This window comes from Carya illinoinensis, chromosome 5 (assembly GCF_018687715.1).
Source record: "Carya illinoinensis cultivar Pawnee chromosome 5, C.illinoinensisPawnee_v1, whole genome shotgun sequence".
NCBI lineage: Eukaryota > Viridiplantae > Streptophyta > Magnoliopsida > Fagales > Juglandaceae > Carya > Carya illinoinensis.
In genome coordinates, this window is record NC_056756.1 from 775,122 (window position 1) to 802,801 (window position 27,680).

The 27,680-nt window shown below is 35.8% G+C and overlaps 3 protein-coding genes across 16 annotated transcripts; 1 reads left to right on the plus strand and 2 right to left on the minus strand.

Moving 5' to 3' along the window:
- The first annotated feature begins 3,265 nt into the window (after window positions 1-3,265).
- LOC122311653 (MACPF domain-containing protein At4g24290-like) lies at window positions 3,266-9,402 on the plus strand. 7 transcript variants are annotated; one of them, XR_006242833.1, is made up of 9 exons: window positions 3,266-3,620; window positions 3,982-4,295; window positions 6,171-6,409; window positions 6,508-6,709; window positions 7,222-7,287; window positions 7,410-7,596; window positions 7,910-8,076; window positions 8,267-8,362; window positions 8,458-8,601. XR_006242833.1 is itself a non-coding variant. In XM_043126277.1 (8 exons), exons 2-8 carry the CDS (start codon window positions 4,035-4,037, stop codon window positions 9,142-9,144), a joined length of 1,809 nt encoding a protein of 602 aa, XP_042982211.1. In that variant the 5' UTR covers window positions 3,266-3,628; window positions 3,982-4,034; the 3' UTR covers window positions 9,145-9,402. The 7 variants fall into 7 exon arrangements, 6 of the variants coding, with proteins under 6 accessions (XP_042982211.1, XP_042982212.1, XP_042982210.1 ...); XM_043126277.1 differs by lacking the exon at window positions 8,267-8,362 and having other exon boundaries at window positions 3,266-3,628; window positions 8,458-9,402; XM_043126278.1 differs by lacking the exon at window positions 8,267-8,362 and having other exon boundaries at window positions 3,710-4,295; window positions 8,458-9,402.
- Window positions 9,403-9,984: 582 nt separating this feature from the next.
- LOC122311656 lies at window positions 9,985-15,082 on the minus strand. 6 transcript variants are annotated; one of them, XR_006242835.1, is made up of 5 exons: window positions 14,819-15,082; window positions 13,959-14,089; window positions 12,862-13,044; window positions 11,101-11,580; window positions 9,985-10,355 (listed from the first exon to the last, which is right to left on the minus strand). XR_006242835.1 is itself a non-coding variant. In XM_043126287.1 (3 exons), exons 2-3 carry the CDS (start codon window positions 11,386-11,388, stop codon window positions 10,212-10,214), a joined length of 432 nt encoding a protein of 143 aa, XP_042982221.1. In that variant the 5' UTR covers window positions 11,389-11,580; window positions 12,954-13,219; the 3' UTR covers window positions 9,985-10,211. The 6 variants fall into 6 exon arrangements, 3 of the variants coding, with proteins under 3 accessions (XP_042982221.1, XP_042982220.1, XP_042982222.1); XR_006242834.1 differs by lacking the exon at window positions 14,819-15,082 and adding an exon at window positions 14,411-14,789; XR_006242836.1 differs by lacking the exons at window positions 13,959-14,089; window positions 14,819-15,082 and adding an exon at window positions 13,226-13,557.
- Window positions 15,083-16,132: 1,050 nt separating this feature from the next.
- On the minus strand, window positions 16,133-19,571 carry LOC122311655 (60S ribosomal protein L3-2). Of its 3 annotated transcripts, none has more exons than XM_043126282.1 (6): window positions 19,441-19,571; window positions 18,449-18,563; window positions 18,118-18,228; window positions 17,333-17,637; window positions 16,641-17,050; window positions 16,133-16,504 (listed from the first exon to the last, which is right to left on the minus strand). In XM_043126282.1, exons 2-6 carry the CDS (start codon window positions 18,531-18,533, stop codon window positions 16,246-16,248), a joined length of 1,170 nt encoding a protein of 389 aa, XP_042982216.1. In that variant the 5' UTR covers window positions 18,534-18,563; window positions 19,441-19,571; the 3' UTR covers window positions 16,133-16,245. The 3 variants fall into 3 exon arrangements, with proteins under 3 accessions (XP_042982216.1, XP_042982217.1, XP_042982219.1); XM_043126283.1 differs by having other exon boundaries at window positions 19,473-19,507; XM_043126285.1 differs by having other exon boundaries at window positions 18,449-18,555; window positions 19,441-19,488.
- Window positions 19,572-27,680: the final 8,109 nt, after the last annotated feature.

Below are 27,680 nucleotides of genomic sequence, written 5' to 3' on the forward strand. Positions count from 1 at the left end.
TTCGACCGAGGAAGAACCGCCCATCTTTTTTGCCATCTCTTCATACTTTCACGCCAGCTCCTTCAACTCGTGATGCATTCTTTCTTTCTCTATTCATTCAGTATCCGTTTCGACATTGCAATGTGTCTCTCCTTCACCTTGCTCACTGTGAGCGGGCACATCGACATTATGAAAATTGACATTCTTTTGTCTTAAGTCGTCATTCTCTTTTTGTAAGATTTTCATGGCCTCCAAAGCCTGTCTCAATTTTTCCTCTGCTATCGCTAGTTGCGCTTCCACAGATGACGGTAAGACGTCCATCGTTCGGCTCGCTGCCGAGCGCGTTACAATTGGCATGTTAGAACCACACTGAATCAGACAGATCCATAGACGGTGCCAAATGTTAAGGACGTATCTCACTTCCAATCTATCGCTGCGCAGCCACAATTTGTTGATGAAACTTGAGGGGGCTTATCTTGCAAATATTCTGATGCTTAAGTCAGTTAAGAAGTAATTGTATTCCAGTCCTCCTTATTTATCAAATGTTACCTGTATATATAGGCTTGTTTGCTAAACCTATCTCATTCAGGATTTACCGGTACAAATCACTACTTAGGATTTTGAGTAATCGCGTCACTTCCTGCTGTCTTTATCCTTCCGTTAAAGGTGGTGCCATGCATATCTTCCTTCAAACTCTTCTTAACTATCCCTCTATGGCCCCTGGGCCCATCTTCTGGGCTTCTTGGTTTTTATTGTACTATGGACCTCCTCATATGTTTTAGGGTCCTTCGATTGGGATGGTCCCTCCAATGGTGGTGGTGCTGCTGCTACTGATAAAAGTGGTGTTTGCCAAGTCGACCATGAAAAATATTGCCATCATCATGGTTTTGGAAGACGTTGTTGAGGCTGGAAAGGCTAGGGGAGCTGTGGACCTTATGCATAGGAACTTCTTCATGACCATTCCGCATACAGCTACAGCCATTTGAGAAGATGCAGGTACTACTCATGTTGGTGTCATTCACATGATCATGAGTATCAATATTTTGGCTTTTGGGGAATTAGAACTCGAACGAGGATAAGAGCAAGCGGAAGAGATAGTAAAGGCGACGCGACAGACATTTATAGAGGTGAGTTTAGAATGGGCAGTAGGAGTAATAGTTGTTGTTGTGCGGATAACGCCATTGATAGCATCAACATAACGCTGCTCTAGTAGTATTGCATGGCCGGGTTCATTAGCGTAGGATGCCGTGACTAATTGGTTGTCGATTATTATTGGGTTGGAAGGGAAGAGGAAGACTCGATCGGAGCCTTGGGGTTCCTGCAGTACCTTGGCTTCTTCAGGTCCAAAGTATCCAGATCCTCAGGTACCACTTGGTACTTGAGGACAACATGCATCTCCCCATCAAACTCTACTGCACCTATCTTCTTCATTACCTCTGTAAATTATAAAACAATTAATGTCATATATTCGTAATTAGCACATGATATATATCATTACATTCATATATATATATATGTGTGTGTGTGTGTGTGTGAACAAATTTAAGGCCTCCTCATTAAGCCACGAGTACTACGTCCTGCACGTACATTCGCATGTGGATTATTCCATATATATATATATATATATGCCTGATGTTTCAACGAAACAACTAGAGATTGCATGCATTTGAGTTCTATATATCCTGCATATCCTAGGGAGGATCTTCCCGCCATGGCTGCACAAGCAGGAGCTTCACCTCGTTCTTAGGCGACGTCGTTTCGTCCACTGCTAGTACTCCATTATTATCACCACCATCACCACCTTGATCTTCACTTTCACCCCCCATTTGTATATATACTCGCGCGGTACCCCGAATCTGCAATTAATATATAATACAAACAAAAACAAAAATAAATATTAGAATAATATTCAAAAAATGAAAGAAAATCCTCTAAATTAATATAAATTATTCCATACATCGTTTCCTAGCTAATTATAAGAGATCGAAGGGCAACCTGGCCTATTCATGAACACGTACTTACTCGAAGGATCGAAGTCAGGGATGTAGCATTAAGTGCGTGCATGTAAAGAATTATTGAATGAAAGCCAAAGTACGTACTTGACGGCCGATGGAATTTAATTATGAACATGGTGAAGATCATGAGGGCGGCGCGCGGGGTTAATTGGAATAATTAAGAATTATATATAAGCTGGTTTAATTTCTTTTTAATTGAGTCTTTCTCGATCCGTCTAGATCGATCTGTTTAAACTTTATATAATTTGATCCATGTGTCTCCTTCACTGTATAATAGTCAATGGTTTGCAATTGCAGAGCGCTGCATGCCAAAATCTATCGCTTCCCCACGTGATGTTTTCTATATATATATATATATATAATATAGGACACGTGTACCAGTAGTTGATCTTCGAAAGTCGAAACTCTGGAACTACGACATCGAGTTGATTGTCCGGCCCCCCCTCATTTTTAGACTTTTTCTTTTTAAAAACAAAAAAGAAAAAAGAAAAATACGATCCAGTAGTAAATTAATACCCCCATTTGAGTTTTTCTATCCCGCCATCAAGTTCAAACTCGAAAACTCGAAGGATTCTTTTGATTCTCGATCGATCTCATGTAGACTGTACGTGACGACGGCCCACCTCCCTTCTCTGCTTCTTCTGTAATTCCAACGTACGTCTGAGTTTTACAAACCTACGTAAGTAAGATAATTAAGAGAAACTGATAGATTGATTAAGTTCCGTTTAGTTAGTATAAGAAGAAATGTTTTAAATAATAATAAATAAAATATTATTATAATATAATTTTTTAATATTAATTTTATATTAAAATTAAAAAAAATTAAATTATTTATTATATTTTATACAAAAATTTAAAAAAATTGTAAGATGAGGTGAGATGAGATTTAATTTTTTATTTTTGATAACTAATCCGGGCCTAATCATCTTTATAACCCTATTTTTATAAAAATATTAAATGAACATTCATTTAAATCTTAAAATTAAATATACTTATTTTTCCTTGAAATCCTAGTGAAAAATGTTATTTATATTTTTTATTTTTATTTATATAACAATACATGCTTTACAAATATTAAAAATTTTAAAAAATAATTAATAAAGTAAATATTATAAATAAAATTATAATTACCGTATTTAATTTTCATCTCATTTCAATATAATAATAATAATATCAATAATAATAATAATAAAGTAAAAGTCACGTGACGTGTCAAACACATTCTATTCTTTAAATAAAGAAATTCGTTCAAGCCCTATATTTACGCTCTTAAATTCCGACACCTCTCTCCCTCTGTCTCTCTTTCACTCACTCTGTCACTCGCTCGCTCGTGCTTTCCGCACGTTTCTCACTTTGGGAGATTCCAGTCTCTCTCTCTTTAAAATCATCTCCGAATTTCCAGACCTCAAGCTAGGGACTCCAAACTTCGTAATGCGATTTGGTGAAGTTTCGGATCGAGGAGCTTCGTTTCCGCCCCGACTTTGTGTCAGCTGAAATTTTTTGCATTTGTTTCTTGCTGAAGACTCGCTCAGAGAACTGATTGACGTTCCTGCTTCAGTCACATGCATGAACAAATTTATGCAATTTGTTTAAAATTTGAGCTCAACCTGCATTTTCCTTGATCGAGTAAGCCAGTATGGATCTTATTTATGAGTTATAACTGTGTGACGTTTGGTTAATTTGAGCTAAATATGCGATTATTGTACTGTGCGCAGAGCTTCGATTTGCTTTGTTTTGTGAGACGACCTTTGAAATATGCATCGTTTGTGCTGGATATGTAAAGATTGAACTTTGTCTACATTTTTTGATATTGCATAATTTGAGCTAATGTTTAATTTAAACTCTATGTGCGGTTTGGATCTGCTTCATTGTTGAAAAATGTTTTACATTTGTGTAATTGGAGCTGAATATGCTTATTTGAGCTTTATGAAGGTTTAAGTACAGTTATTTGTGGAAAGTGTGTCATATTTTATAATCGGAACCATAGGTAGATTTTGCATCTGGTTTGAGTGGAGAAGAAGAAGAGTGATGATAGAGTAAATGGCGCTTAAGGCTCCAGCTCCCAAAGCTGTTGAAATAGCAATCGGGTCGATCGGGCGTGGATATGATATATCAGAAGATATAAGACTCAAGTATTGCAAAGGAGATTCGAGGCATTCACCGTTGATTGAGATCGACGGAGATGGGGGCAGTGAGATTGTTTTGCCTGGTGGAGTTTTGATCCCAAACGTTTCCAAATCGATAAAATGTGATAAAGGGGAACGCACACGGTTCCGGTCCGACGTCCTCTCTTTCCAACAGGTATTGTTTCCTTACTGAAGTCTTGAAAAGTCATGCAGCAGTATTCTTGAAACTAATTGATTCATGATTCTGTTTTTGTCTGTTATCTTTTTTTGTTTCTTATAATCATAAGAGATATATTCTCATAAAATTCTACGCTAAAATACGATTTGGCCCTTAAAGTTGCTTCTTTTTTTTTTTTCCCCCCCGTCAATTTGGTACCTGTGGTTTTTATTTGAGCAATCTAAACCCTAAATTTGAAAGAAATTGACCTCGTTGCTTTTCTTATTTTACAATCTTCTTCCCTCCAAATTGAATAGTGAGTTGAGATGAGAATAGTCGAGATGGTTTGTGAATACAGTTCTTCTATGTACAGTTGCTGTGCGTAACCACGGGACAATCCGCTTGCCATGTCAGTCGATTTATTAAAAAAATGGACGAAAATTGAAGAAATAGAAAACATGACGATGAAGAAAGATAGAGCTCTTCGTGTTGGTCATCTGACTTGTCTTCTTGGGTAGATGAAAAAGACAGCTCTTCGTCTTCGTGGGTCATCTTCATGGGTAGAAGAAATGGAGCTTCATCAAACATTGATAAGATCTTTGCTTTTCTTTTCTCAGTCAAATACTAATATCAACTGGATCTTCGTGGTATTTGACTGAGCTGTCTTCACCGTCATACCAGGCTGAGCTTCCACTGTCTTCGTACCAGCTTCAGCTGAGATTTGCTGCTTGTCATTGGTGGGTTGTTGCACATTGTAGCCAGGAAAAACCAAAGAACAGATTTGTGCATAACGGGTTTGGTTGGGTAAAAATTTCCTTTCCTTCATATTGAGGCTGAGATATGAAAGAACCTTGACTTTTAGAAACTTAGCCCACACTTGACCAATCTTTGAACCAAACACTCACTTTACCAACTCTAATTTTCCAGGAAAACTCAGAAACTATAACAGGCTCTAATTGTCCAATGAACTTCCATGGGCAGAATGATAGTCTTTTATAATTGGACCAGAAATATCTGGCATATTATTCTTGGGTGATTCTTCGGGCCTCTCCTCTTTTATCAAGCTCTAATTGAATCTTATGGTCTAGAGGGGAACGCGAAGGGCAGTCTGTGTGGAGGAGGGAGGAGAATGAATGGGAGAAAGAGAAGGGGGAAGATGAAGGGAGAAAGAAATGGGGGAGAGGCAGTCTTCGTGTGTCATATTGGACGAAACGATTCGTTTGGTTAGAGGAAAATGATGAGTTTCATTTTCCACATGGATAATGATTCCCCCGCGGCTTCCCCAGCCAACTGTATTAAGTATTTTTCTTGTGAATGATACTGAGATGATTTTTGAATAGTAGTAAAATGGTTTGAGTTAAAATGATTTATGAGATTTTGGGAAAGGAGAGTGAAAAAGTTGAATAAAAATATTATAAAGTTAAAATATTGTTAGAATATAATTTTTTAATATAATTTTTGTTTTGGGACTTGAAAAAATTGAATTGTATTTTGTGTTTTGTTTGGAAGTTTAGAAAAATTGTAATAATTAGATAATGATTAGATAAAAAAGTAAAGATTTGAAATTGAAAATTGTTTATGTTTGTGGTGTTTGGATATTGAGATGAGATGAGATGAGATGAGATGGAAGCATCTCTCTATCCAAACCAAGCTCCTTTCTTCTTGGTTCACAGAGACAAGATGTAGGATTGGTGCCAACAGTTCATTAAGGAAGAAAAGACGTTTGAGCCAGGACTAATCTAAATAGAAAAGAACTGTCTTTTCTCTATATTTCCAAAATGTTTCTTTGTCTCCGTTGACATGGATTTTTTTAAAACAAGAGTGATAAAGAACAACAAAGTTGTTTTCAATTTAGGGTGTCGCAACATCTCTTACCTTCTCTATATTCTGCAGATGTCAGAACAGTTCAACCAGGAAGTAAATTTGACTGGAAAAATTCCTTCAGGCTTCTTCAATGCCATGTTTGAATTCTCGGGTTGTTGGCAGAAAGATGCAGCCAACACTAAGACCCTTGCTTTTGATGGGGTGTTCATCACGCTCTACACAGTTGCACTGGAGAAATCTCAGCTGGTACTCTGTGATCATGTTAAGAAAGCTGTCCCACCATCGTGGGAACCTGCTGCCCTGGCAAGGTGAAATTTAGAGTTTACCTGGACTAGTTTTTTTTTATCTTTTTACACCATTGTAAGAATTGGAATGCATTTTTGACAATTTTTTTTTATCATTCTAGGTTTATTTACACATTTGGTACCCATATTATTGTTGGTGTAAAGATGGGAGGGAAGGATGTAATATACGTGAAGCAGCAGCATTCATCAACTCTTCAACCTGCTGATGTACAAAAAAGATTGAAGGAGATGGCAGATAAAAGGTTTTTAAATGTCAATGGACAAAATGGCATGGCTTCTGAACGAGTTTACAAGAGTGAAAAGGTTTTGCAATGAATTTAACCGTGCCAGTAATTTTAACTCTAGAATGATTACATTCCACCCGTATCATATAGTGTCATTAAATCCTTAGTTTTTGCACAAACCCATAGGATCCGATTTTCTGTGGCAGTTCTAGTTTTAGGAAGGCTGCTGACATTTGAGTAGAACATTTTTCCAACCTTGGATCTTAGTTTTGTTTTTTAGTTGCACAGAATTCAACAAGGATATTATATAACAGTCTTAATTTAGGCGATTTATTTCTATGGCTCAGAATTAGATAGAGAGCTTGTCCTCATTCATGGGTTTAAGATGACATGGGGATTTACTGAAACTTTTGATCACATGGTTACAATCCCAAGGCATACTAATTCTTAGTTTAAAACCTTATAATGCTTATTTAAGTTGGTAATATGGTTTGTTCTTTTGAAAAGCAATTTTTGATCCATTTGGGGGAAGTAAACAGGCTTATTTTGGAGATTTCTCCTTGAAGGTATATTATCTATTTTTCATTTCAGGTTGAAATCAGGGAGCAGCGGCTGAGGTTTGCAGATATCAGTCCATCAAGTAATTCACACAAGGAGGTTTGTTAGTGCTTTATGTTTCTGATAGCCTAGTTGAAGAACTTTGCTAAAGGGTTTGTGAACAATATTATTCTGAGAACTGTTTAGATTTGTATGTGTTTGTTTAATTAGTTTAATCGCAGGATATTCTAAGCATTTACAAGAGGAGAGGTGGAAGTGATAGTAGACACCTATCTCATGATGAGTGGTTACAAACTGTCCAGTCCGAGCCTGATGCGATCTCAATGTCATTCGTCCCAGTCACCTCTTTGTTGAATGGAGTCCCCGGGAGTGGATTCTTGAGCCATGCCATAAATCTTTATTTACGATGTAAGCATGATCCTTCTTATCTTTGCATTAATTTGCTTTTTCATCAACGCTTTTAAGAATTTTCTTTTTTATGAAATCAAATCATATTATTCCAATCACCTCTCAGTTGAATAGTTGGTTTATATTTTATATTAAATTGATACGCAATGCATCAATAAACATTAAGCTCTGCCTGGAAACGGTATTGGGTCAAATAAGAAAGCATTGTTCTTGGACTGCCTTTTCCTATTTTGCCTATTAGAATATATTTGTGATAATTTCCATAAACCAACAATTTGAAAATGTGTTCATTCTCTGGCTTCTGTTCTTGCAGATAAACCTCCAATTGAAGAGCTCCACCAGTTTTTAGAATTTCAACTGCCAAGGCAATGGGCACCTGTGTTCAGTGACCTTCCACTTGGTCCACAAAGGAAACAGAAAAGCAGCCCATCTTTGCAATTTAGCTTAATGGGACCCAAGCTTTATGTGAACACCACACCAGTAAAGCTTCTTCTCTTGTTTAACTTTTGTTTTTCCATTCGATGCATTTAAAAGTTTGACTACGATATCACCATTCACATGCACATCTGTATCCTAATCAAATTTCCAACCAGTTTGGGTTAAGTGGTGTGTTATCTTTAAGTCCAATAAAAGGAACAAATCTTGATTGTTTTCTGGTTTGATGGAGTAGCTGGAGATGGTTATGGATAATCCATATTGCACTGTACTCTGTTAGAAATAAGTCCTGTAACTCTCCAGAGGAATTGATAATTACCGCAAATTATGGGTAAAAAAATCCCTACAATACAATTGACTATTTGTTATGCTTTCATTTCTTCTCCGCTGAAACCATAACTTGTTTTTTTACTTATTTCATGGCAGGTTGATGTTGGTAAGAAGCCAGTGACTGGTCTCCGGCTTTATCTAGAAGGTAAAAGTAGTAACCTCCTGGCTATCCACTTACAGCACCTCTCATCTCTTCCCAAAATCATCCAACTCGTGGATGATCCAAGTGGTGACTTCTGCCAAGAGTCCTTTAATCGTAGATACTATGAGAAAGTTCAATGGAAGAGCTTCTCTCATGTCTGCACTGCTCCGATGGAGTCTGATGAGGATCTGTCAATAGTAACTGGAGCCCAATTACAGGTTGAAAACCATGGCTTTAAAAACATTCTTTTCTTGAGACTCCGCTTCTCAACAGTCTTGGGAGCTATGATTGTGAAACATCCCGAGTGGGATGGATCTCCAGGGTTAGCTCCAAAGTCGGGACTTATATCAACACTGATCAGCCATCATTTCACAACGGTTCAGAAGGCACCTCCGCGACCAGCCGATGTGAACATAAACTCTGCTGTTTACCCTGGAGGCCCTCCGGTGCCTGTCCAAGCGCCTAAACTTCTGAAATTTGTTGATACAACAGAAATGGTGAGGGGGCCGCAAGAAAGTCCAGGTTATTGGGTTGTGTCGGGGGCTAGGCTTGTGGTTGAGAAGGGCAGGATTTCTCTCCGGGTTAAGTATTCTCTAGTGACTGTAATATTACCTGACGAAGAAGCCGTACAGGATCCATAGTAAACAAGAAAAAATTATAAGAAGGTGGGAGTTTCGTTGAAGCATGGTAGCACTCCATCTATGTCATGTGGATGGGGTTGCTAAAATGGAGGGACAAAACACAGAAGTTAAAAGTCAACCAACTATGTGAACGAGAGAGATGCCTTTTTTGTTATTATTTATGCCCGGGTTGGTGGTGAAGTCGAACGAACGATCTGTTGTTTAACTTTAAAGTTTAAACCAGCGTCCGGAAAGAAAGAAAGCTAACCATTTTGCCGCCGGATTGTTCTTTCTGGAGGAGGTTTTGCTTATACTGCAATATCTTTTTTGTTCTTTCTGCCGAATGTTAAGACGGAGACTACCCAAGAAAGTTGTGCCACACTGAAAGATGAAACGTTTTGTCCCGAAGACATTCGAAAAACTCCTTAAAATCCAACAGCAGTGGACTCTCTCTCTTAAATGTTTAAGAAAGTCTTAGAAATGGTCCTGAAATCTGATCCAGTTTCAATACCTTCAACTTCTCTATATATATTTTTAAAAAATTAATAATTAAAATTAAAATGTTAAATGTTTAGAATTAAGAAGTCCCAACAGTCAGCATGTGGAAGGCACCACCAAGCACTATAAACTTTGTCGCACAAATACAAGTCATTCAATCAAAGCACATAACATGATGGTTTACATCTGTTATGGCAACGCGAGAGTCCCATGGCTCATGCTTGATTGGTCAACTTGGTTGAGTTCTTGCTCCTAGCTAAGCTAACTAGATACAAACCACAGAACAAAATGTAAACCGTCCCTGCACCCATTATGTGTGCATTTCATTTTATCTTGATAATCTAAATTCTGAAAGGTAGGAAATGCAGGGTAAAGTTTTTGGTAGATTATGAGGAGAAAGATCTGATTTCACCAACATCCCTCAGAAGGTTTACCAAATCCTACAGGATAGCAAGTTCTCCCAACAAACACGATTCAAGATACAATATCTAAGCTTAGATGATTCAGAAATTGAGGAGAGTTGGTTGTTCTGTAAATATAAGTTGAACCTTTGTGGTGCTTCATAGTTCATTCATTGCAGGTATAATATACTATGGAAGTACAAAATTATGTTCATGAGGAGGCCAATATGTCCCTTCTCTTGGGCAGGGCAGAGGAGCAGGTTGTGCAATGTAGGTGGGACAGTGCTGTCCTGGCATCAACACTGAGAAATCAGATGCATACAATGGGGACACCTGTATATCAAAAGTGACCAAATGATTTTAGTTCCAAGAAAAATAAAGGGCACTCTCCAAACTCCAGATAATTACTTGCTCTAAATATTACATTGCATCACCTTCACTCTTGAAAACCACCACTATCTCTAGCAAGATAAATGACAGTCTATTTATAATGAGGGCATCTCTATCATTTCAGCCTCAAAAGAGAAATTGGAGAAATAGACAAACTAGACAATAAATTCTCTTCTCTGACTGTATTCTAAGAAGCTTGCAGGAATGACACATTCTTATTCTTAAAATACTTTAAAAGAAACTATTTTTCTGTGACCCTTATTCTAGGGGTTTTCTTTTGATTAAAAAGGCAGTGAATCTCTCGAAACAAGATGCTAAGACCATCTCAATAATTTCATTTGCCATTGTGTTTGTTTCAACATAAAATCAGAACAAGGATAACTCACGACATCCATTTTCTTCAGCTTTGGTAACTATCAAACCAATGGAAGAGCATAAAGATACTAGATATCGACTAGTATTTTGATTAGACATTAGGAGAACTTATGATATTTAGGCACTAAAGCAGCCAGAATTTGACTACTACAAACGTTAAAGACAATTTACTTAATTAAACAATTTAGAAAAGATCCGAAATGCAGGCAATCACAAGACATTATAACATCAATGTACTATGAAATAAACCCAACATAAAATTCCATTTGCATAAAATTTACTTGAGAACAAGAGGAATAGAGATAAGACTTACTCTTTCTTTTTGAAGTTTCTCTATGGGTCTGGATTCAGGAGAACCATTGGCCATACTTTCAGGTGAAGAGAAAGAAGGACCTGGCCTGAACAGATGTTCAAAAATGGCCATTATAAGAAACATTGATATCAAGATAGCCGTTGCAACAAAACCAAAAGAAATGGCATTCATGGATGTTCCGAAGCTTTTCCATGGAGCTTCCTGATTCACTCCTGTTTGAGATGGGTTTGGGTCTGAACTTGTGTATGTGTTCCATGGCTTTGATCTTTCAGAACCAAAGTCAGTCATAGTCGTACTGTGCTAGGTTTTCTGTTTCCTCTTCTATTTTCTTCCGAAGGGGGCAACAGGGAAAAGAAAATACAGCTATGGAGCTAACTCGTTGCGGCTTTTTTAAGACATATTTCATTCTATTCAATCATGGCTACAACTCTTGATTGTTCAATAAAAGGATCTTTGCTCATTTGCAAATAGTCAGTAGCCCTAAAACAAGTGGAAAAGAGGAGATATCAACATTGATGATAAGAAACAATAAATCACATATTCTGGACAAAGTTTCAAATCAAGGAACAGACAGAACCTTGAAGCATTTATTAAGAGACCATTTTGGTTTACCAAGAAAATAAAATTTTTCACATTCATTTACACTTCTTATGCAAATAACATGTCCTCTTAATCAATATAAAACAACAACGAATTACTCACAAGAGGAGCCATCTCGACAAAATGATAATATAAAGGTAGACTATGCAATCTCAAGTACCACTTGGGCTCACATTAATGCTTTGGGATAAAGTTTATCTTTGTTCATGCCAAATTCTATGCAGAAAAAAACTTATAAGGATTGATTTCCGTGCAATGATCAACTGCCCTCAGATGAGTAGGATAATTAAGATGAACCATAATCAAATGTACAGGGGATTTATCTTAGAAATTTGTTTCTGAAACTAATGAGAAACCAAAGTTTAGTGAAAATGCATTTCCTATGAGATGAAATCCAGAGACAGTTTAAATGTCTTATTTAACCTTCCAATGTGCCCTGGACTGTCGCTATATTTTCTTTAGACCAGGTAATATGCCTTCAAATATAGGACATACGCTTTTCATAACACCAGATAATATACTCTTTAGTAGCAGGATTGATTTCGCATGTTGTTTCTTTTCTGGACTCCCCAAAGTAACTTATGCCCTAAAGCTGAGTCAACAATGTACTATTTTCCATGGATTCTATTCAGAGATTAGTACAGAGAGATCAAATTTTTGAAAGTATAATGACCTAAGAAATCTAAACTTGTAGATGCATCAGTGGAACCTAAAGGGTTCTTTAAAAAATGAAGAAACAAAAGCAATAGCTGGAAACCATTTTGTAAACACGTTTATTAGAAATCTTTTCACATTGTTTCTCACAGCCATTAGATGCACAAAAATCACAGACTACAGAAATATCTAACCATCATCAGAAATGTGAGACAAATTCCTTGCTATTTATGACATTCACTCTCAAATAGAAGTTGTACAAGATCAGAAACTTTAACCGATTCCAAATGAAAATCACTCTGAACAGTGGCATTCCTCCACTTATCCCCAGTTTATTGTTTTGAGATGCTATGAACAAGCAAGAGTACAATAGGAACTGATGTAACAGAGTAATAAACTTGAAAGCAGAGTACGAGGATCTGATTTTAAAATTATCTGAAGCAAAGAAAGAAATGAATTGCCAATGGCAGGTAGACAAGAATATGACGAACACAATTCATTGCTTACCAAAAATTTGCAACAAGATGCTTGATGATACTATTCTTTTGGTGAAATAACGTGTGAATTCACATATCATAACCCTGGCAATGCAAACTAACCCGTATAAGGAGATAGATAGCCTTATTTCGGTCCTCTGATGTAAGAAGAGTGCCTGTTATTTTAGTCCTCCAACTAAATAGTTTACCTGCTCTGGAAAAACAGGACACCCAGACTTCTTAATGCATTATTTAAAGAATGCAGTTCAACACAGCTAGCTTTATACCCAATAGAAAATGTAAAGACAAAGTTATATGATAATCCCAGCGGTACGCTTTTCCTTTTTTTGTTTCGATGTTCATGATCCTGATGCCTAACTGAATGAATACTATACCTTGTCTGAAGAAGCAAACTTAAAGAAACCAAAAAAAGGGACCTTGCTGTCTAGGGAGCCAAAACAAGGGTGGCCTATTGTTGCTTTTAAAAGTAGTCACCTTTATGCTAAATTTCGTTGAGGAGGAGGCAATTTTCAGCCCAAACCATCAACCCACATTAACCCATCCAGATCTTGGCAAAGAGAAATTTATGTAATGATTTTCCAACCCACCACAATGAATAGCCTTTCTAAAATGAATATGAAAAGTTATCATATGCATTATTTCTTTTATTTTATTTTTCACAAAAAATATGATTATAACTAAATTATCCTTGAGCGGGATCAATACATAATATAAGAGTACGTACGGTTACTTGGGCACGGATAGGTTAAAGGTCTCTTCTATAGCATCAATGCCTGATCAACTTTGTATCCAACACTCGGATGTAATCATGGAAAAGGTGACAGTATCTCACATAATCTCATATAATCTCCCACAAGAAAATTAAGAAGACAAAAAGAAAGAAAAAGCTGCCACATAATGTTTAGACTATAATAAATTAATAATCTCAAAGGCTGAGATGCAAGGTATATAGGTGTATGCATATATAATTGTACATATTGAATTCCTAGACATTGGCACTCAGCAGGTATTGGATTGATCCCCACACATCTAACAAGAAGAAGAAATCACAGCAACAAAAGAAAGAAAACACAGAATAATCATGAGAGAGAGAACAATGTTGGACACCTTACAGCTATGCAGTACCAGAACAGCCATGATTCAAGAGAAGAAAGAAATGGGTCTGCGGCAAAAAGAACATGGCTAGAAAAAGGAGTGGTATAGACTGCATTTGCTCCTCATATTCCTTTTAAAATAACCTGTTGAGAGGAACCCATAACTTTTGTCAGGAACGCTGAACCCGGCAGCTGTGTTATTTCAGAAATCTCAATGTTTTTTTTTAAGCAAATTAACAATAAAAATCGCACTGCCTCTATCCCTCCCAAAGACAAACATACTCAGGCCAATATTTCCATTAAGCACAGGAATCCCTTAAAAACAAAAATGGGACTATTCTGACAAAGAAACGGATAATGATTACGCTATGAATGATTAAAACCATCCAATAGCAGCGAGAAAGAAAGAGAGGCTCCTTGCCTAAAATGAATCGAGTAAAATTCTTTATTCAACAAGGCAATCACCATGTCTGAGAATGAATGATATGAAAGCTCATCTTGAACTACTCCAAAAGAGCAAGTTCTTAACATCTGAAAAGAAACATCATTTTCATCCAAAAAGCATTTCATGTTACGTGTACAGAGCCCGTATATGTCCTCTATCGATCTCAGCATCGAGTGAGGAAAATAACTTAAAAGTCAATAAATTCCCCCCACCCCCGAAAAAGAAAACATCACAAAAAACAAATTCCCAGAGCAGAGGGAGAGACAGAGAGAGAGAGGCTCCTCCTTTATGGTGTCACTCTTCAGCTAGCCTAGCCTCCAATAAAGAATGTATATTTAAAGAGCATCTAAGAACGTGGTCTATAAGAAAAAGAATACATTTACAACAAAGATGAACCTATATATTTTCAATTACGGCATAAACAATACCCATTTCCTGCAAAAAGGTAACCTAAAAAAAGATGATTGTTTTCGATTTCCATGTAAGACATTTTCTAAAAGAGAAGAAGGGCCCCGTGACATGAAAGCACACTAAAGAAGAGGTTGAAAAATAGATTCGATTAAGCATATATTTCTCCTTTCCTTTTTGTTTCAACCCAATTAAGTCTCCGGCAACCTCAAGCAACCTTTTACTTTCCCAACAATTTAGCAAGCAAATATGTCATGGTTACAAGCAAAAGAAAAAGGAGATGATGTTGCATGTACAAAAATAAAATTAATAATAATGGTAGCAGTACTAAAACTCCTCCTTTTATTTACCTCTTTATCACGTCCATGGCTTTTTCCTTTTCTCTGTTGGCTCACTTGCCAGTGATCCCCACACTTTTTATGCATGTGCCCACCTCCCTCCATCTCTGAGCTGCTCTCCGTGTGTAAGGAATGATGTTTGTGGTTGAATACAAGTAAAATAAAATAGGATTTAGTAATTATTTTGGTTTTTTGTTGTCTTTTTTTTTCCACCATAGACTGGATAGGAAAGAAAGAAATAGAAGATATTGTTTGATATGGTAATGATGATGGTAGGTCTATAATTATTTGACATTTTTAAATTAGTTTTTTCAGCTCCTCTTCTTCATGCTCTTTTGAAAAGTGACTTGGCGTGCTCATGTATTGTCTGTCATATTTGTTGTTGGTTTTTCTGTGGTCCCAACAAAAACAAATGATTTCTCGAATAAATCATAATGTCTGATTTTAATTAACATGTTATGAGGGGAAAGATCAAAAAAGAGAAGAAAAGAATCAAGATTATAACTACAAGGGCCGTGATTCTATGAGAAGTCAGTCAGTCACGTGAGTCCTAAACCTACAAAGCTTTTTAATGACAAAGATGGCGTCAGTATGATGCAAACTCAGCCCCCTCTCTTTTCTTCTTCTTTTTTCTTTTTTGGTTGGTTTCACAATGAGGATTTTCTATGCGAGGTGAGCAATCTGAGACTCCACAGAACAAGCCGTGTAATCAAGAATTCACCGAATAATGATGCCTCAGATTTATGCGTTAATACCTCCAAAAGGATTAAATTAGAACACGATTCTTTAGACTCTTAAACCTAGGACAACTCTTAATTAATTTTCTCTACTTAACTTTGCTCATCTTAAAATTAAAGATTCCAAACTAAATTTGGAGGCCAAAATCATATTTTGTTTTACCCAGTAAGCAAGGACTTCGGCATTGTCAATGGAAACTACTCCAGCTGCTAGTGCTAGCCAAGAAAATAAATGAGTAAACCCCATGCCCATAGAACAGATGAGGAACAAAGACATCAGAATTAATGAAAAAAGAGTACAAACAGATCCCTGACTTATAGCAGATTAGGGAAAAAACAAAAAAAAAAAAAAAAGATCTCTGGCTTAGCAAATCAAGCTTTGACCCGCCCATAGAACTTGTCCTTCTCCTGAGTTGTCTGGAACCGGCCATGCCCAAATTTGGACGCTGTATCGATGAACTTGATCTTAATCTCCTCCATAGCAACCCTAGACGTCTGCTTCAAGAGTGACTGCCTCAAGGTGACCACTCGCTTCTTAGGGCCTACACAGCATCCCTTTATCAAAAGATAGTCCTCCTTCACAGCACCATAGTGGGGGAATCCTCCCATTGGAGTAATTTCCTTCTCAGTCCTGATCATAAAAAAACTCAAGACAGAAGAACACAAGACCCAACAACTAACTAGAAGAGGAAATAACTAGACTTGTCCACCGAATTGGATTTTGATATTTCCAAAAGAGAAAAGACAAAATCAAGAAGGTAACAAACCTGTCGAATTCAGTCATGGCCAAGTGAGACTCTTGGCCTGCCTTCCCAAGCCTGTAAACTTTCTTGTTCATCTCCGTGCGGTGATGGTAACCATTCTGTCCAGCCCTGGCAACCGTAAACGAAACCCTAGCAGGATGCCAAGCACCAATACAGGCCACTTTGCGAAGCCCTCTATGCGTCTTACGCGGGAGACGAGTGACACCCCAACGGGTCACAACACCCTCATACCCCTTCCCCTTGGTCACTCCAATTATGTCGATCATCTCATCTTTCTGGAAAACAGCCTCAACAGGAATCTGCTTCTCAAAGAAACCATAAGCATAATCAACCTTCTGGGCAATAGTTCCACCATTCACCTGGATCTCCATCAAATGAGCTTTCTTCTGCTTCAGTTCCTTCATTTTTCTTATCTACAAAATCAAACCAAAAAAGATAATGCAACCATTAGATAGACTTCGATAATTTGCATTTAAGTAGCAAAGAACGAATAAAGCAAACTGGAGATGAGCTCAAGATGGCAGTGAGGAACAAACTCGATTGTAACTTAACCTGATAAAAATCAAATGGAAGAAACTCGGAAACAAAAGGATCAAATAGATAAGAAAGGTTTATTTCAGGGCAAGGGTACCCACATGCAAGTTACAAGCATGGAAAAGATGGTTTAGTTGCATACAGATGCTAAGCTAGAATACCTGTGTATGGGCCAAAACTCGAATCAAGGTGCAATACTTCTTCATTTTCTCCAATTGCGCCTGAATGTCCTTTTTCCCATCTTCAGTTTCATACTTCTTGGAATACTTGGTGAAAGCCTTCTTCTTGGACTTGCACCAATTCTTGTAGAATCTCCTCTTCACCTCCTCACTAAGATGCTGGGCCCAAACAGTACTCAGAGAACGCAGACCACGTGAAGTTTTGACATAACCAACAACACCAACTATGACTAGAGGTGGTGTTTCTATAACAGTTACTGCTTCACACGTTTCCCTCTTGTGTAGCTCTGGAGAGGAAGGCATTTTTCAATGACTTGTCATTTATCAAATAATTTAGGAAACGTAAACAGAGAAAGAATCGCATTTTTGCTTGAAACAGCAGGATATGAAGAAAGTGAGCTACAATACAAAGCAAATCCATAATGTAACTACAAAAACTATAATAAAACAAATCCATTGTATTACTTTCAAAATACATTCAATGAGTTTCCCTATAACTCTCCAAGTTGCCCAACTTTCTCAAAAAAAATAAATACCAACAAAAATCTGGTCAGCAAAGAAAATTTATTCAGTATGCTCAAACTTCAACTACAGTACCAAAGTTAAAAAGGGAAGACCAAAGAAAATATATATCTCAATATTGCCATAGGTTTATATCGACTATATTCTTAGCGGATCAAACATATGCTCCAGTTGTATTCTAGTAGAACTCAATGAGCAATAACAAAGAAACAAAAAACGACCAATTGACCAATGGGGAAACTCACTTGATCCCGGTTTTTCAACTTCTCTAACAATATGAGTCATTCCAGCTTTGTAACCCAGGAAAGCAGTCAATCTGCAAGGTTTAGTTGGATCATCTTTGGGGAAGGCCTTCACTGCAAAAACACCCAGGGACAAACAATTATTATATATAACAGAAACAGAGGTTTTTTCCTGATAACAGAGAGAAAGTTCCCACAACATTTTAGTAACAAGCAACTTCTAAAGTCAATAACGAAATCAAAGGAATGATGCCTCAAACGAGTGGAACATATAGATATCTAACTTTTATTTTTTTGATTAGTAACATATAGGTATCTAACTAGCAATAGAAACCTTTTCCTCTATGCCGGGAGGCTCGTTTCCTTGGCAGAAACCCCAGAGAACCGTGTCTTGGGTGTTCAAACTTGCGATGAGACATGATTTCTTCTTGTTATTGCTATCTGCAAAGCTGAAAAAACTCAAGAATATGTTTTACCAAAACAAAGATAATCTATCATAAAAACTCAAGAACATGTTCGATCACTTTAGTCGCTGAAATTTTCTGAAAAAATATTGAAATCCACCATAATAATTAATAAGAGCTCTACGGAAAAAGTCTTCAGGGTTTTACAGCAAAAAGAGTTCCATGCGCTTAAAATACCGAGAACTTATCTAAATTCTTTGAAATTTTGAATAAATGAAAGAAAAATAAATGAATTTAGTGCCTTGTGTTGCTTCACAATTCCTTACTTTTAAAATAACAATAATGGAGTTCCCATTTGGTAGTTTAATAAATATTTTTTTATTACTGCAACAAAGACGTGTTTATATAGAGATTCCCTGCACATGATGAAGCACAGGATATTAGCACAAGCTCCAAAGATGTGTAGGAAAACTCCCCAACCAAAGGCCTATGGCATTAGAATACGCCAATTCTCGGGCTCATCGGTGTTTCTTTCCAAAACCCCATCGTAGGGTTTTGGTAAAAAGAGCCCCATTGAGACTCCAGCCTTGATTACTCACCAAAATCTTTTAAGGGTAGTTTTCACATTAACATCATGGAGATGAGCAATATCAATATGCTCACAGCATGAAGGGAAGCCAAACATATACAATGAAGAACAGCGTTAAAACTTAATATACAAAGGACAACAAAAAGTTATATCTCATAAATATAAGAGTGAAAAAGCATGCATTGAAATTAAATCCAACTCGGACCCAAACAGCACACTAAGAAAACAAAAAGTCCGACAAAAATGAGAACAGATCTATCCGTATTACACAAAAGCATAAGGAGTTAAGGGTTGATTACATGTTTGTGGATGGAAAAACTGAAATGAATTTACCTAGAGATCGACGAAAGAGAGACTGCACTCACCGGTTTTTGGCTATGATGCATAAACGTTTTAGGGTTTAGAGCTCCGAGTTTTATAGTGTTTTCGATAAGGAGTTAAAGGCTAGGATTAGTTTGTCAGGGTCGATACCATCCGTTGATCCTCCCAATGTAACTCAAACCGTCAAGGTTTTGTAACGAGATGGGCTGATATGGGCCGGAAAATACTGGACTGGGTTTTGTTGTTTAAGAGCATGGACTTCCTGAACCCGACCCAATATCTTACACAGTAATCGACAACAATAAATTATAATCATAGAGTGGTCTTCGTTATGGGTCAGCCCAGCTTAATGGTATGCTTTTTCTTTTTTCTTTTTTTCATTTTGAAATGTTAATAACCACATGCTTAAGATAATTAACAACGTCATGCATGTCTGACGATGGATTGTAATATGTTCAATTAAATCATGGAAAAACCAGAGAACAACCTTTAGTTTGTTGGAATAAGGATCGAATCAGTGACGCGACAAAATTCCACACGAGAGATAATTAATTATTGTTATTTTGGGTCAAATAGGTAACAATCAATTAAGCATGTGGGAAACATTTGACCAACACAAACGATTTTTTTGATTTAGAATTAGATGCAAAATAACAAAAGGTGCTTTAATTAGGTACTAGTGGAGATGCCCAAAACTTACAAAGAATAAATCATGTTTGGATATATATAGACTACATACATACCCTTACTTGTCACAAATCTTCCACATTATAAGAAAAATGAGTATTTATAATGAATTGTTTAAAATGAAAATGATTATTTTTTACAATAATAGAGTCATTTTGACATTAAATAACTAATGAAAAATAAGTCATTTTCTTGTAATGTCAAAACACATGCATAAGTAGGCCTGTGCAGATGACCCGAAAATCTGATCTGCCCATTTAAAATAACCCCACCCGACTTGCCCTTAATCGGTTCCTTGTCTGCTCGGTTTCCAACCCGACTAAATTATGGGTTGTTTATATTGGTGTCAACTCGTCCAACTATAAATAATGTACTTATGAAACCCTAACTGCCCAGAATGCTTGCCTCAATATTTTTACCATTTTCACCGTTCTCCTGAAGCATTGGCTAAGATCGAAGATGGAATGTGATCGAAGATGGCTGAAATGGGCTGTGGCCAACGTCGTACAGGATGGGGAACAATGAGGATGGCAAGATTCAGCTCTAGGAATTTGCTGGGTTCCTGTATTTATCCTCTCTCTCTCTCTCTCTCTCTCTCTCTCTCTCTCTCTCTCTCTCTCTCTCTCTCTCACATAAGAAATTTCATTTTTTTCTCTTTTTATTTTTCTCCCATCAGTAAAGTTAGAATATATGTTATCTGAGATTCCGAATAACTCACCACAGTGAAACTATCGACGATTTGACGACTGCATCTAATTTCTACAGACGGTTTATGTAGATGACTGCATTGAGTTTCTGCAAATGGCTTTTGCAGAGTCACAGATGACTACATGAGACGCCCCTAAATTCCGTTTGGGATCGGACGGACATTTGAAGCGTCGAGACATGCAACACAAGGTTACCTGCCCCCGTTCATGACATATAAGATGCAATATTCCTAACATGAATCTAACAATATGCAATATTCGCAGCGGATAAATTTTTTGTTTAGCAATACTATGCACCAAATTGAAAATATCTCAAATGCTTAAAACATACTTCATACATAAAAATCCATTGAACAACTAAGATCACAACACTAGTCCAAAATGGTTATGATCCAAAAAGTAGTAGAGATGCAACTCAATCGTACAAGTAGTAATTTACGTTAATTACTATATCAACATTTATGTCGCACCGTCACTTAGTCAATTGTGTCTAGTTGATCAGCTCCTGATTCTCCTTCAGGTCCTGTAACAAGATCTACCATTCGGGGGGAATGGTAGTTGGGACTACCAAAGTGAGATTTGATTACAAATCTCAGTAAGTTAACAAAAAACTTCCACACAAGCTAATGATACATGGATGACAGTAAAAGCATAAATGCATAATCAAATTCATAAGTAATTAAAGCATAACTTAGCGTACAACATAGCATAATTGACATAGCTTAAATTGAATCATAAACTGAACTTGACTTGACATGAACTTGATCTGAAACTTGACTTAGCATGAACTTGCTCTGAAACTTGAATTTAACATGAAAAATACATACTCCACAGTTGTTGTGGCCCCATGTATTCTACGTGTAAATACATACTCCACAGTTGTTGTGGCCCCATGTATTCTACACAAACTTGACTTAACATTAAAAATACATACTCCACAGTTGTTGTGGCCCCATGTATTCTATGTGTAAATACATACTCCACAGTTGTTGTGGCCCCATGTATTCTACACATCACTATGCAGTTAAATACATACTCCACAGTTGTTGTGGCCCCATGTATTCTACATAAACTTGACTTAACATGAAAAATACATACTCCACAGTTGTTGTGGCCCCATGTATTTTACGCATCACAATTGTAGTTAAATACATAACCAACTTGAGATAGTAACATTTCGTAACATGGCATAACATATAACAGACAACATATTTAACATGACATATTTGTAATGTATAGTAATACATGACAGAATATATTGTGTAACAGATAAAAATTGATGACAGAATAAATTCTGTATAATAGACAATTACATGATAACTTGGCATGGCATGACATATATGATAACATACATACATACACTGTAATTCTTTTACTTAGCACACATACACAGTAGATTGCTAGTAAGTTAAAAGCTAACTTACCTCGATCTCCGCGTTTCTTATAAAACCTCAAGCGCGATCACGAGGAACTGTAATTAGTGATTCTAAAAGTTAGTACTAAATCACTAATAATTTGAAATATGGAAAAATACTAACTTAAAGAGTAAAATTTCCATTTTACTTTCTACATGTAGGAAAATGACCGTTTTACCCATAACTTAAGAATTTTGCATACTAACTCCAAAAGTCACCAAAATTTACATACCTCATGTAAATTTTATCCTTAACTCAAATATCAATTTAGAAAAATTTTAAACTAATCACAACTATTAAAACTCCATAGGGCCGAGATTCTCATATGCTATTTCTATTGATTTTTGTTTCCAACTTGTTTTGATCAACCTTTTGATCTATGACTTATAAATATGTGATCTTCAAACCAAACCATCACATGGTTTAAAAAGATGTCCTAAAACATATATAAGCTTCTAATTCAAGATCACATGGTTAAAAATTAACCAAAACATAAATTTAGCCAAGAACATCCACACTTTGGCTTATCTGAATATCTCTTTGCATAAAATTTCATATCTTTGAAACTAACATCAAATATCTTCAAAATAATAATATAACATGTATATAAGATGTTTAGGATCCTCCAATAAAATTATCAAAGTCATTAGAATAGGTTTAGACCACCAAAGAGTTAAACTTTCTCAAAATAGAAACTGTTTTTCTTCTTCCAGTTTCTAAGTTTCTAAATCTAAGCAAATATTTCATCAAAACCTTCAATCATGCAAAAATCCTCAACCAATAGTCATATATACATGTTAACAATACTCCATAAAAATTTTGGACCAATATCTATCCATTAGCTTGGTCAAAAACTCCAAACTATAACATATTCTCCAGTTTATCTCCCAGAATGACCTTTCTATAGTTTACACAATATTTGACTAACCAAATGATCTTCAAATGGGGCAAATAAGATATCCATGTAAACTAGACTAAAAAAGGAACAACTTATATGAAGGAGACTTTATGATAAAACACTTACAAAAACTTCGAAATGGGCATGCAAAATAACTCCTAAAAGCTGTCCAAGAGAGAATGTTTGATATTCTTTTAAAGAAACGTGTAAATGAAGATAAGTTCGTGGGTGATGGCTGGAGATGCTTATGGAAGAGATAAGGGAGATGATAAGGCTGGAGTTGAGAGTTGAGTGTGGTTTTCTCCTACCCAAAATATCTATAAAATATTATCTCAAAATATTCTATCCAATAATATCTATAAAAATCAGCTCAATATATTTTCCAAATGTGGAGTAGACTTGGAAGAGTAAGGTGGCTAAAATCTTTCTATGTGTATTTTAAATCTCTATTCTTAAGATATTTTCCAAATGTGTATTTTGCTTAGGTGTCATGATCTCACACATTGATTTCCTTCACAATTCCATCTAATGGTTTCTCTTTGTGCCAAGTATCTAATACTATTCATTATGTGTGGTTAAGATCTTGCCAAGTGTCCAAATAAAATATCGCTATCCTAATTTGGACATTTCACACTATGATTTTGAAAATACTGCGCTCAGTACATTTACCGAGGTTACTATTTACTCCAAAAATAAACGTAATAAACTTAGTACTGAAAAATTCTAAATATTCAATTAAGCCTAGTGGTGTAGACTATAATGTATTCTGACACTTTTAACTATCTCAAATAATTAAAATCGCATTTCTGGCACCATAGTGAGTGATAACACTAACTATGTTGACAGGCTAAAATTTATGCGATTAGTCGATTCGTGTAAACTTACAGAGTTTTCACGAGATTCCTAAAGTCAATAGAAATTCCTTAATTGAATTTCTAGCGGGCTGTTACACTACATCTCCGAATGAATTCTGCTAAATTTTGCTCTTTTCATGTTTTGTTTTTTGGGATTTTTTTCTTGAGATTGAGATATCGATATTGTCATTTGTCCTCATATATGTGCCTAAAGTTGGTTGTTTGTGTTTTGTGTGTGTGTGTGTGTTTTTTTTAAGTAAAGGTTAGGTCATACGGGTTCAATCTGAGTCTATTTTATTCGAAACGGGTTGGGTCGGTTTGGCGCCTTTAATGAGTTCATTTGGATCGGGTCGGTTCAAATCTAATTGTACAGGGTCAGGTTCGAGCCCTATGAGATCTAGATCGGCTAGTAGCATTGATTCAACTTATAAGATTATGGAAATCAGAATAAGATATAAAAAAGAATGGTTTAGGGATGAAGATATTAATTTATTAAATCATGATAGGATATATATATATATATATATATATATGCGAGTCATGAAAGTGATATCTAAAAGACAAGATCAAGTGGACAAATCCACGTGAATATGAGTTGGATTTCCAGCATTGCCGGCCGGCCGGCCGGCCAGGGTAGTACGGTGATCATGAAACCCCACCTTACACTTAATTATAAGGGCAATCCCGGCCACACACATTAAAGTCATATCAAATGCATGCATATATGATTGTCAGCTATATATATATAATAATTATATATATGGCTAGGCGCAGTCAACCTTATTCAATATTATATATATAGTAGATCATGATCTAACTCTCTCATATATAGTATAATTAAGCTGGTGGCATGCATGGGCCGGGGTCGGTATCATCACGAACGAATTACTACATATATGCCATATATACACTGTCACCTGGGCTGTAGTACTGCTGCCTTAGTTTTTCTGGGTACGTACGTATATATATGTTTTTTTATTAGAAAAGAAGTCATGATCGGGAAGTTATGATCATGATCAGGTTCGTTCGACGTCTCATATCGATCATCGACCCAAACGTATCCAAAAAAATAATTTATATATAGAATCCTATAAATTCAGAAATAATGATCATGGTAACCATGTACCATATATAAATAATGTTCTTAAATCTTGGGGGTTCATTTTTTCTTAATGAAGATCAGCGTCTAATCTATTCATGTAATAATTATATATGCATTAATAAGTATATATTATATGGTGCGCGCGACATTGATTTGATCCTTATAATCTTCTATATATATATATATACACGCTGAAAACAAAAATAAATTAAAGTCTTAGTGCTATATATGTGATATTGATCATAAGCTAGCTGCCCTAATAATAATAATTGGAGGGATCATCCCAACTGAAGGACCCGGGAATGTATAAGAAGGTCCATCGTACAATAAAAGCCAAGAAGCCCAGAAGATGGATCTAGGGGTCATAGAGGAATAACTAATAAGAATTTGAAAAGAGATATGCATGGAGCTACTTTTAACGGAAAGATAAAAAAGAGTAACGAGGGATGCAGTTATTCAAAATCCTAAGTCTTGATCCGTTCTGATAAATCCTGAACAAGATAAGTATAGCAAACGAGTCTATATATACAGATAATCTTTGATGATTAAAAACTTAAATACGTTCGCCTCTCAACTAATTTTAATATCAGAGTGTTTACAGGAGGAGTTCCTCTAAAGTTTCATCAGTAAAGATCAACCGAATAATAGAAGATTAAAAATGAAAAATGTTCCCAACAATAATAATAATAAATATAGTAGTATTAATTATATTAATACTAATGCAATTACAATATAAATAATTAGATAAATAGTTAGCTTTTGAGTCTTTAACTGATCGATCGAGAGACCGGTGCAACTTTATACCAGCTCAGCATTATGGAAATTCCGACGGCCTTATAAATAATATATATAATTAAAGACGTACAGTAGTACCGAATGAATCCACTAACCCATGACTCGATATTATTAAGCTTTGTTGATAATCTTTTATTTTTATTCCCTACGTAGCCTTAGTGATATTGCTATGACCCACGTCACCCACACAATAATTAACAAAAAGAGGATTATTATAGAGTGAATCATCGATCATGTCAAGATCATTTAGTTTTGTCGCCTTCTAACTAATTCATCATATTTTGATCAGGATAAATTATTTGTTACAGTCACGTGATCATAATTATCATGATCTCTTGCGTCACTACTATTACTACTATCAATTATTTATATATATATATATATATATATATATATAGTGGCTGATCGACTTAATTCGCTTTTATGGTTATGATAAAAGCATCATGAACGTTATACTAATAAACAATATTCTAAGAATTAAAAACGAATGAAGATATTAATGGTCACGTAGGAATTCCAATCAATGTTCATCGAATTATGATCTCCATTTTTGGGTGCTCAATATATATATAAAAAATTTTATACATCATATTATAATTATCCTATTAAATAAGATGTGACATATTTATTATTATTAAATAATCATTTGTTATATGTTTCTTTATCATCAAATAGTGATATATATTTACCACATCATATATAATATGATGTAAGTGAGATGATAGTATGATATATAACATTATTAAAACTTTAACATGCATATTCACCGTGCATGCACATTACCGTACATGATGTTTTTTTTATCTTGACCTGATGTACGTTGGTCATGAAGACGTGGTTGTACAAGCAAGCGAGCTAGCCCTCACAATTTAAATTAAATTATATACAGCACATGAATTAATCCATATATACACGTACTGAAAACTACTGATAGATCTTTAATTAAGTAGTACTACTCGATCCCATTAATTTGCATAATTTACATCCATCTCACAATCCATATATACTTGACGGAGATACCACTTCTAGTACTCAATGAGATCAATCATGAATTAGCCCATCACATCCTGCTGCAGCCAACACATCATGACTACGTACGTACTAGAATTCAACGATTATATATAATTAATCAAAGAAAAAGTCAATAAAATGGGCACTCCATAAAAAAGAAATCACCATTAATTAATTATGATCTCCATGATATAACTTTATAATTTAATCATAGTAGGTAGTGTTTTCTAGTACTCTTTAATTAAGATTGACTAATATTTTTATGAATTTTTTAGCGTATAGTCATTTTTATATATATTTTTTATATATTTTATTAATATGATTAGTCAAAATAATTATTTTATATTAAAAAAATGATACCGCCAATCATTTAACGAAGTGCATAAATACTATATAAAAATATCTGAACATAAAATTTTTATTTTTTTAATAGTTGTCTTCATTTCCTGTTTTATTCCGCAGGACGGCAGGCCGCAGGAGTACTCCGTATCTTGACACCATGCACATAGATGGCATCATCATCAAATATATTAGCTCCGTCCGTCGAATTCTCAAGTTGTTCATTTTTCTTCAAATGCCTGGGCTGGCCGTAGACGTACGGGTCACCTCCAACATTCCTATTCTCTCACGTAAAGCAAAAGGTTTGCGGTGTGAGAGAGAGAGCTCACTTTTTTCTCTCGCAGCAACAGTGGTCGTACCATATATATGGTCTCCGTCTCATGATAAAACTAAGTCTCAAAGTGGCGTGGGGGCAATGGAAGACAATCAGCTAGTAATTAAGGC

Bases quoted from the DNA above. Each gene is read 5' to 3' on its own strand.
- LOC122311653 (XM_043126277.1), top strand. From the start codon at position 4,035: ATGGCGCTTAAGGCTCCAGCTCCCAAAGCTGTTGAAATAGCAATCGGG. The intron at 4,296-6,170 runs GTATTGTTTCCT...TATATTCTGCAG, and splicing joins ACGTCCTCTCTTTCCAACAG to ATGTCAGAACAGTTCAACCA. The intron at 6,710-7,221 runs GTTTTGCAATGA...TTTTCATTTCAG, and splicing joins GAGTTTACAAGAGTGAAAAG to GTTGAAATCAGGGAGCAGCG.
- LOC122311656 (XM_043126287.1), bottom strand. From the start codon at position 11,388: ATGACTGACTTTGGTTCTGAAAGATCAAAGCCATGGAACACATACACA. The intron at 10,356-11,100 runs GTAAGTCTTATC...TTTGATATACAG, and splicing joins AGAAACTTCAAAAAGAAAGA to GTGTCCCCATTGTATGCATC.
- LOC122311655 (XM_043126282.1), bottom strand. From the start codon at position 18,533: ATGTCTCATCGCAAGTTTGAACACCCAAGACACGGTTCTCTGGGGTTT. The intron at 18,229-18,448 runs GTTTCTATTGCT...GTGTTTTTGCAG, and splicing joins CTCCCGGCATAGAGGAAAAG to TGAAGGCCTTCCCCAAAGAT. The intron at 17,051-17,332 runs GTATTCTAGCTT...TTGATTTTGTAG, and splicing joins GAGTTTTGGCCCATACACAG to ATAAGAAAAATGAAGGAACT.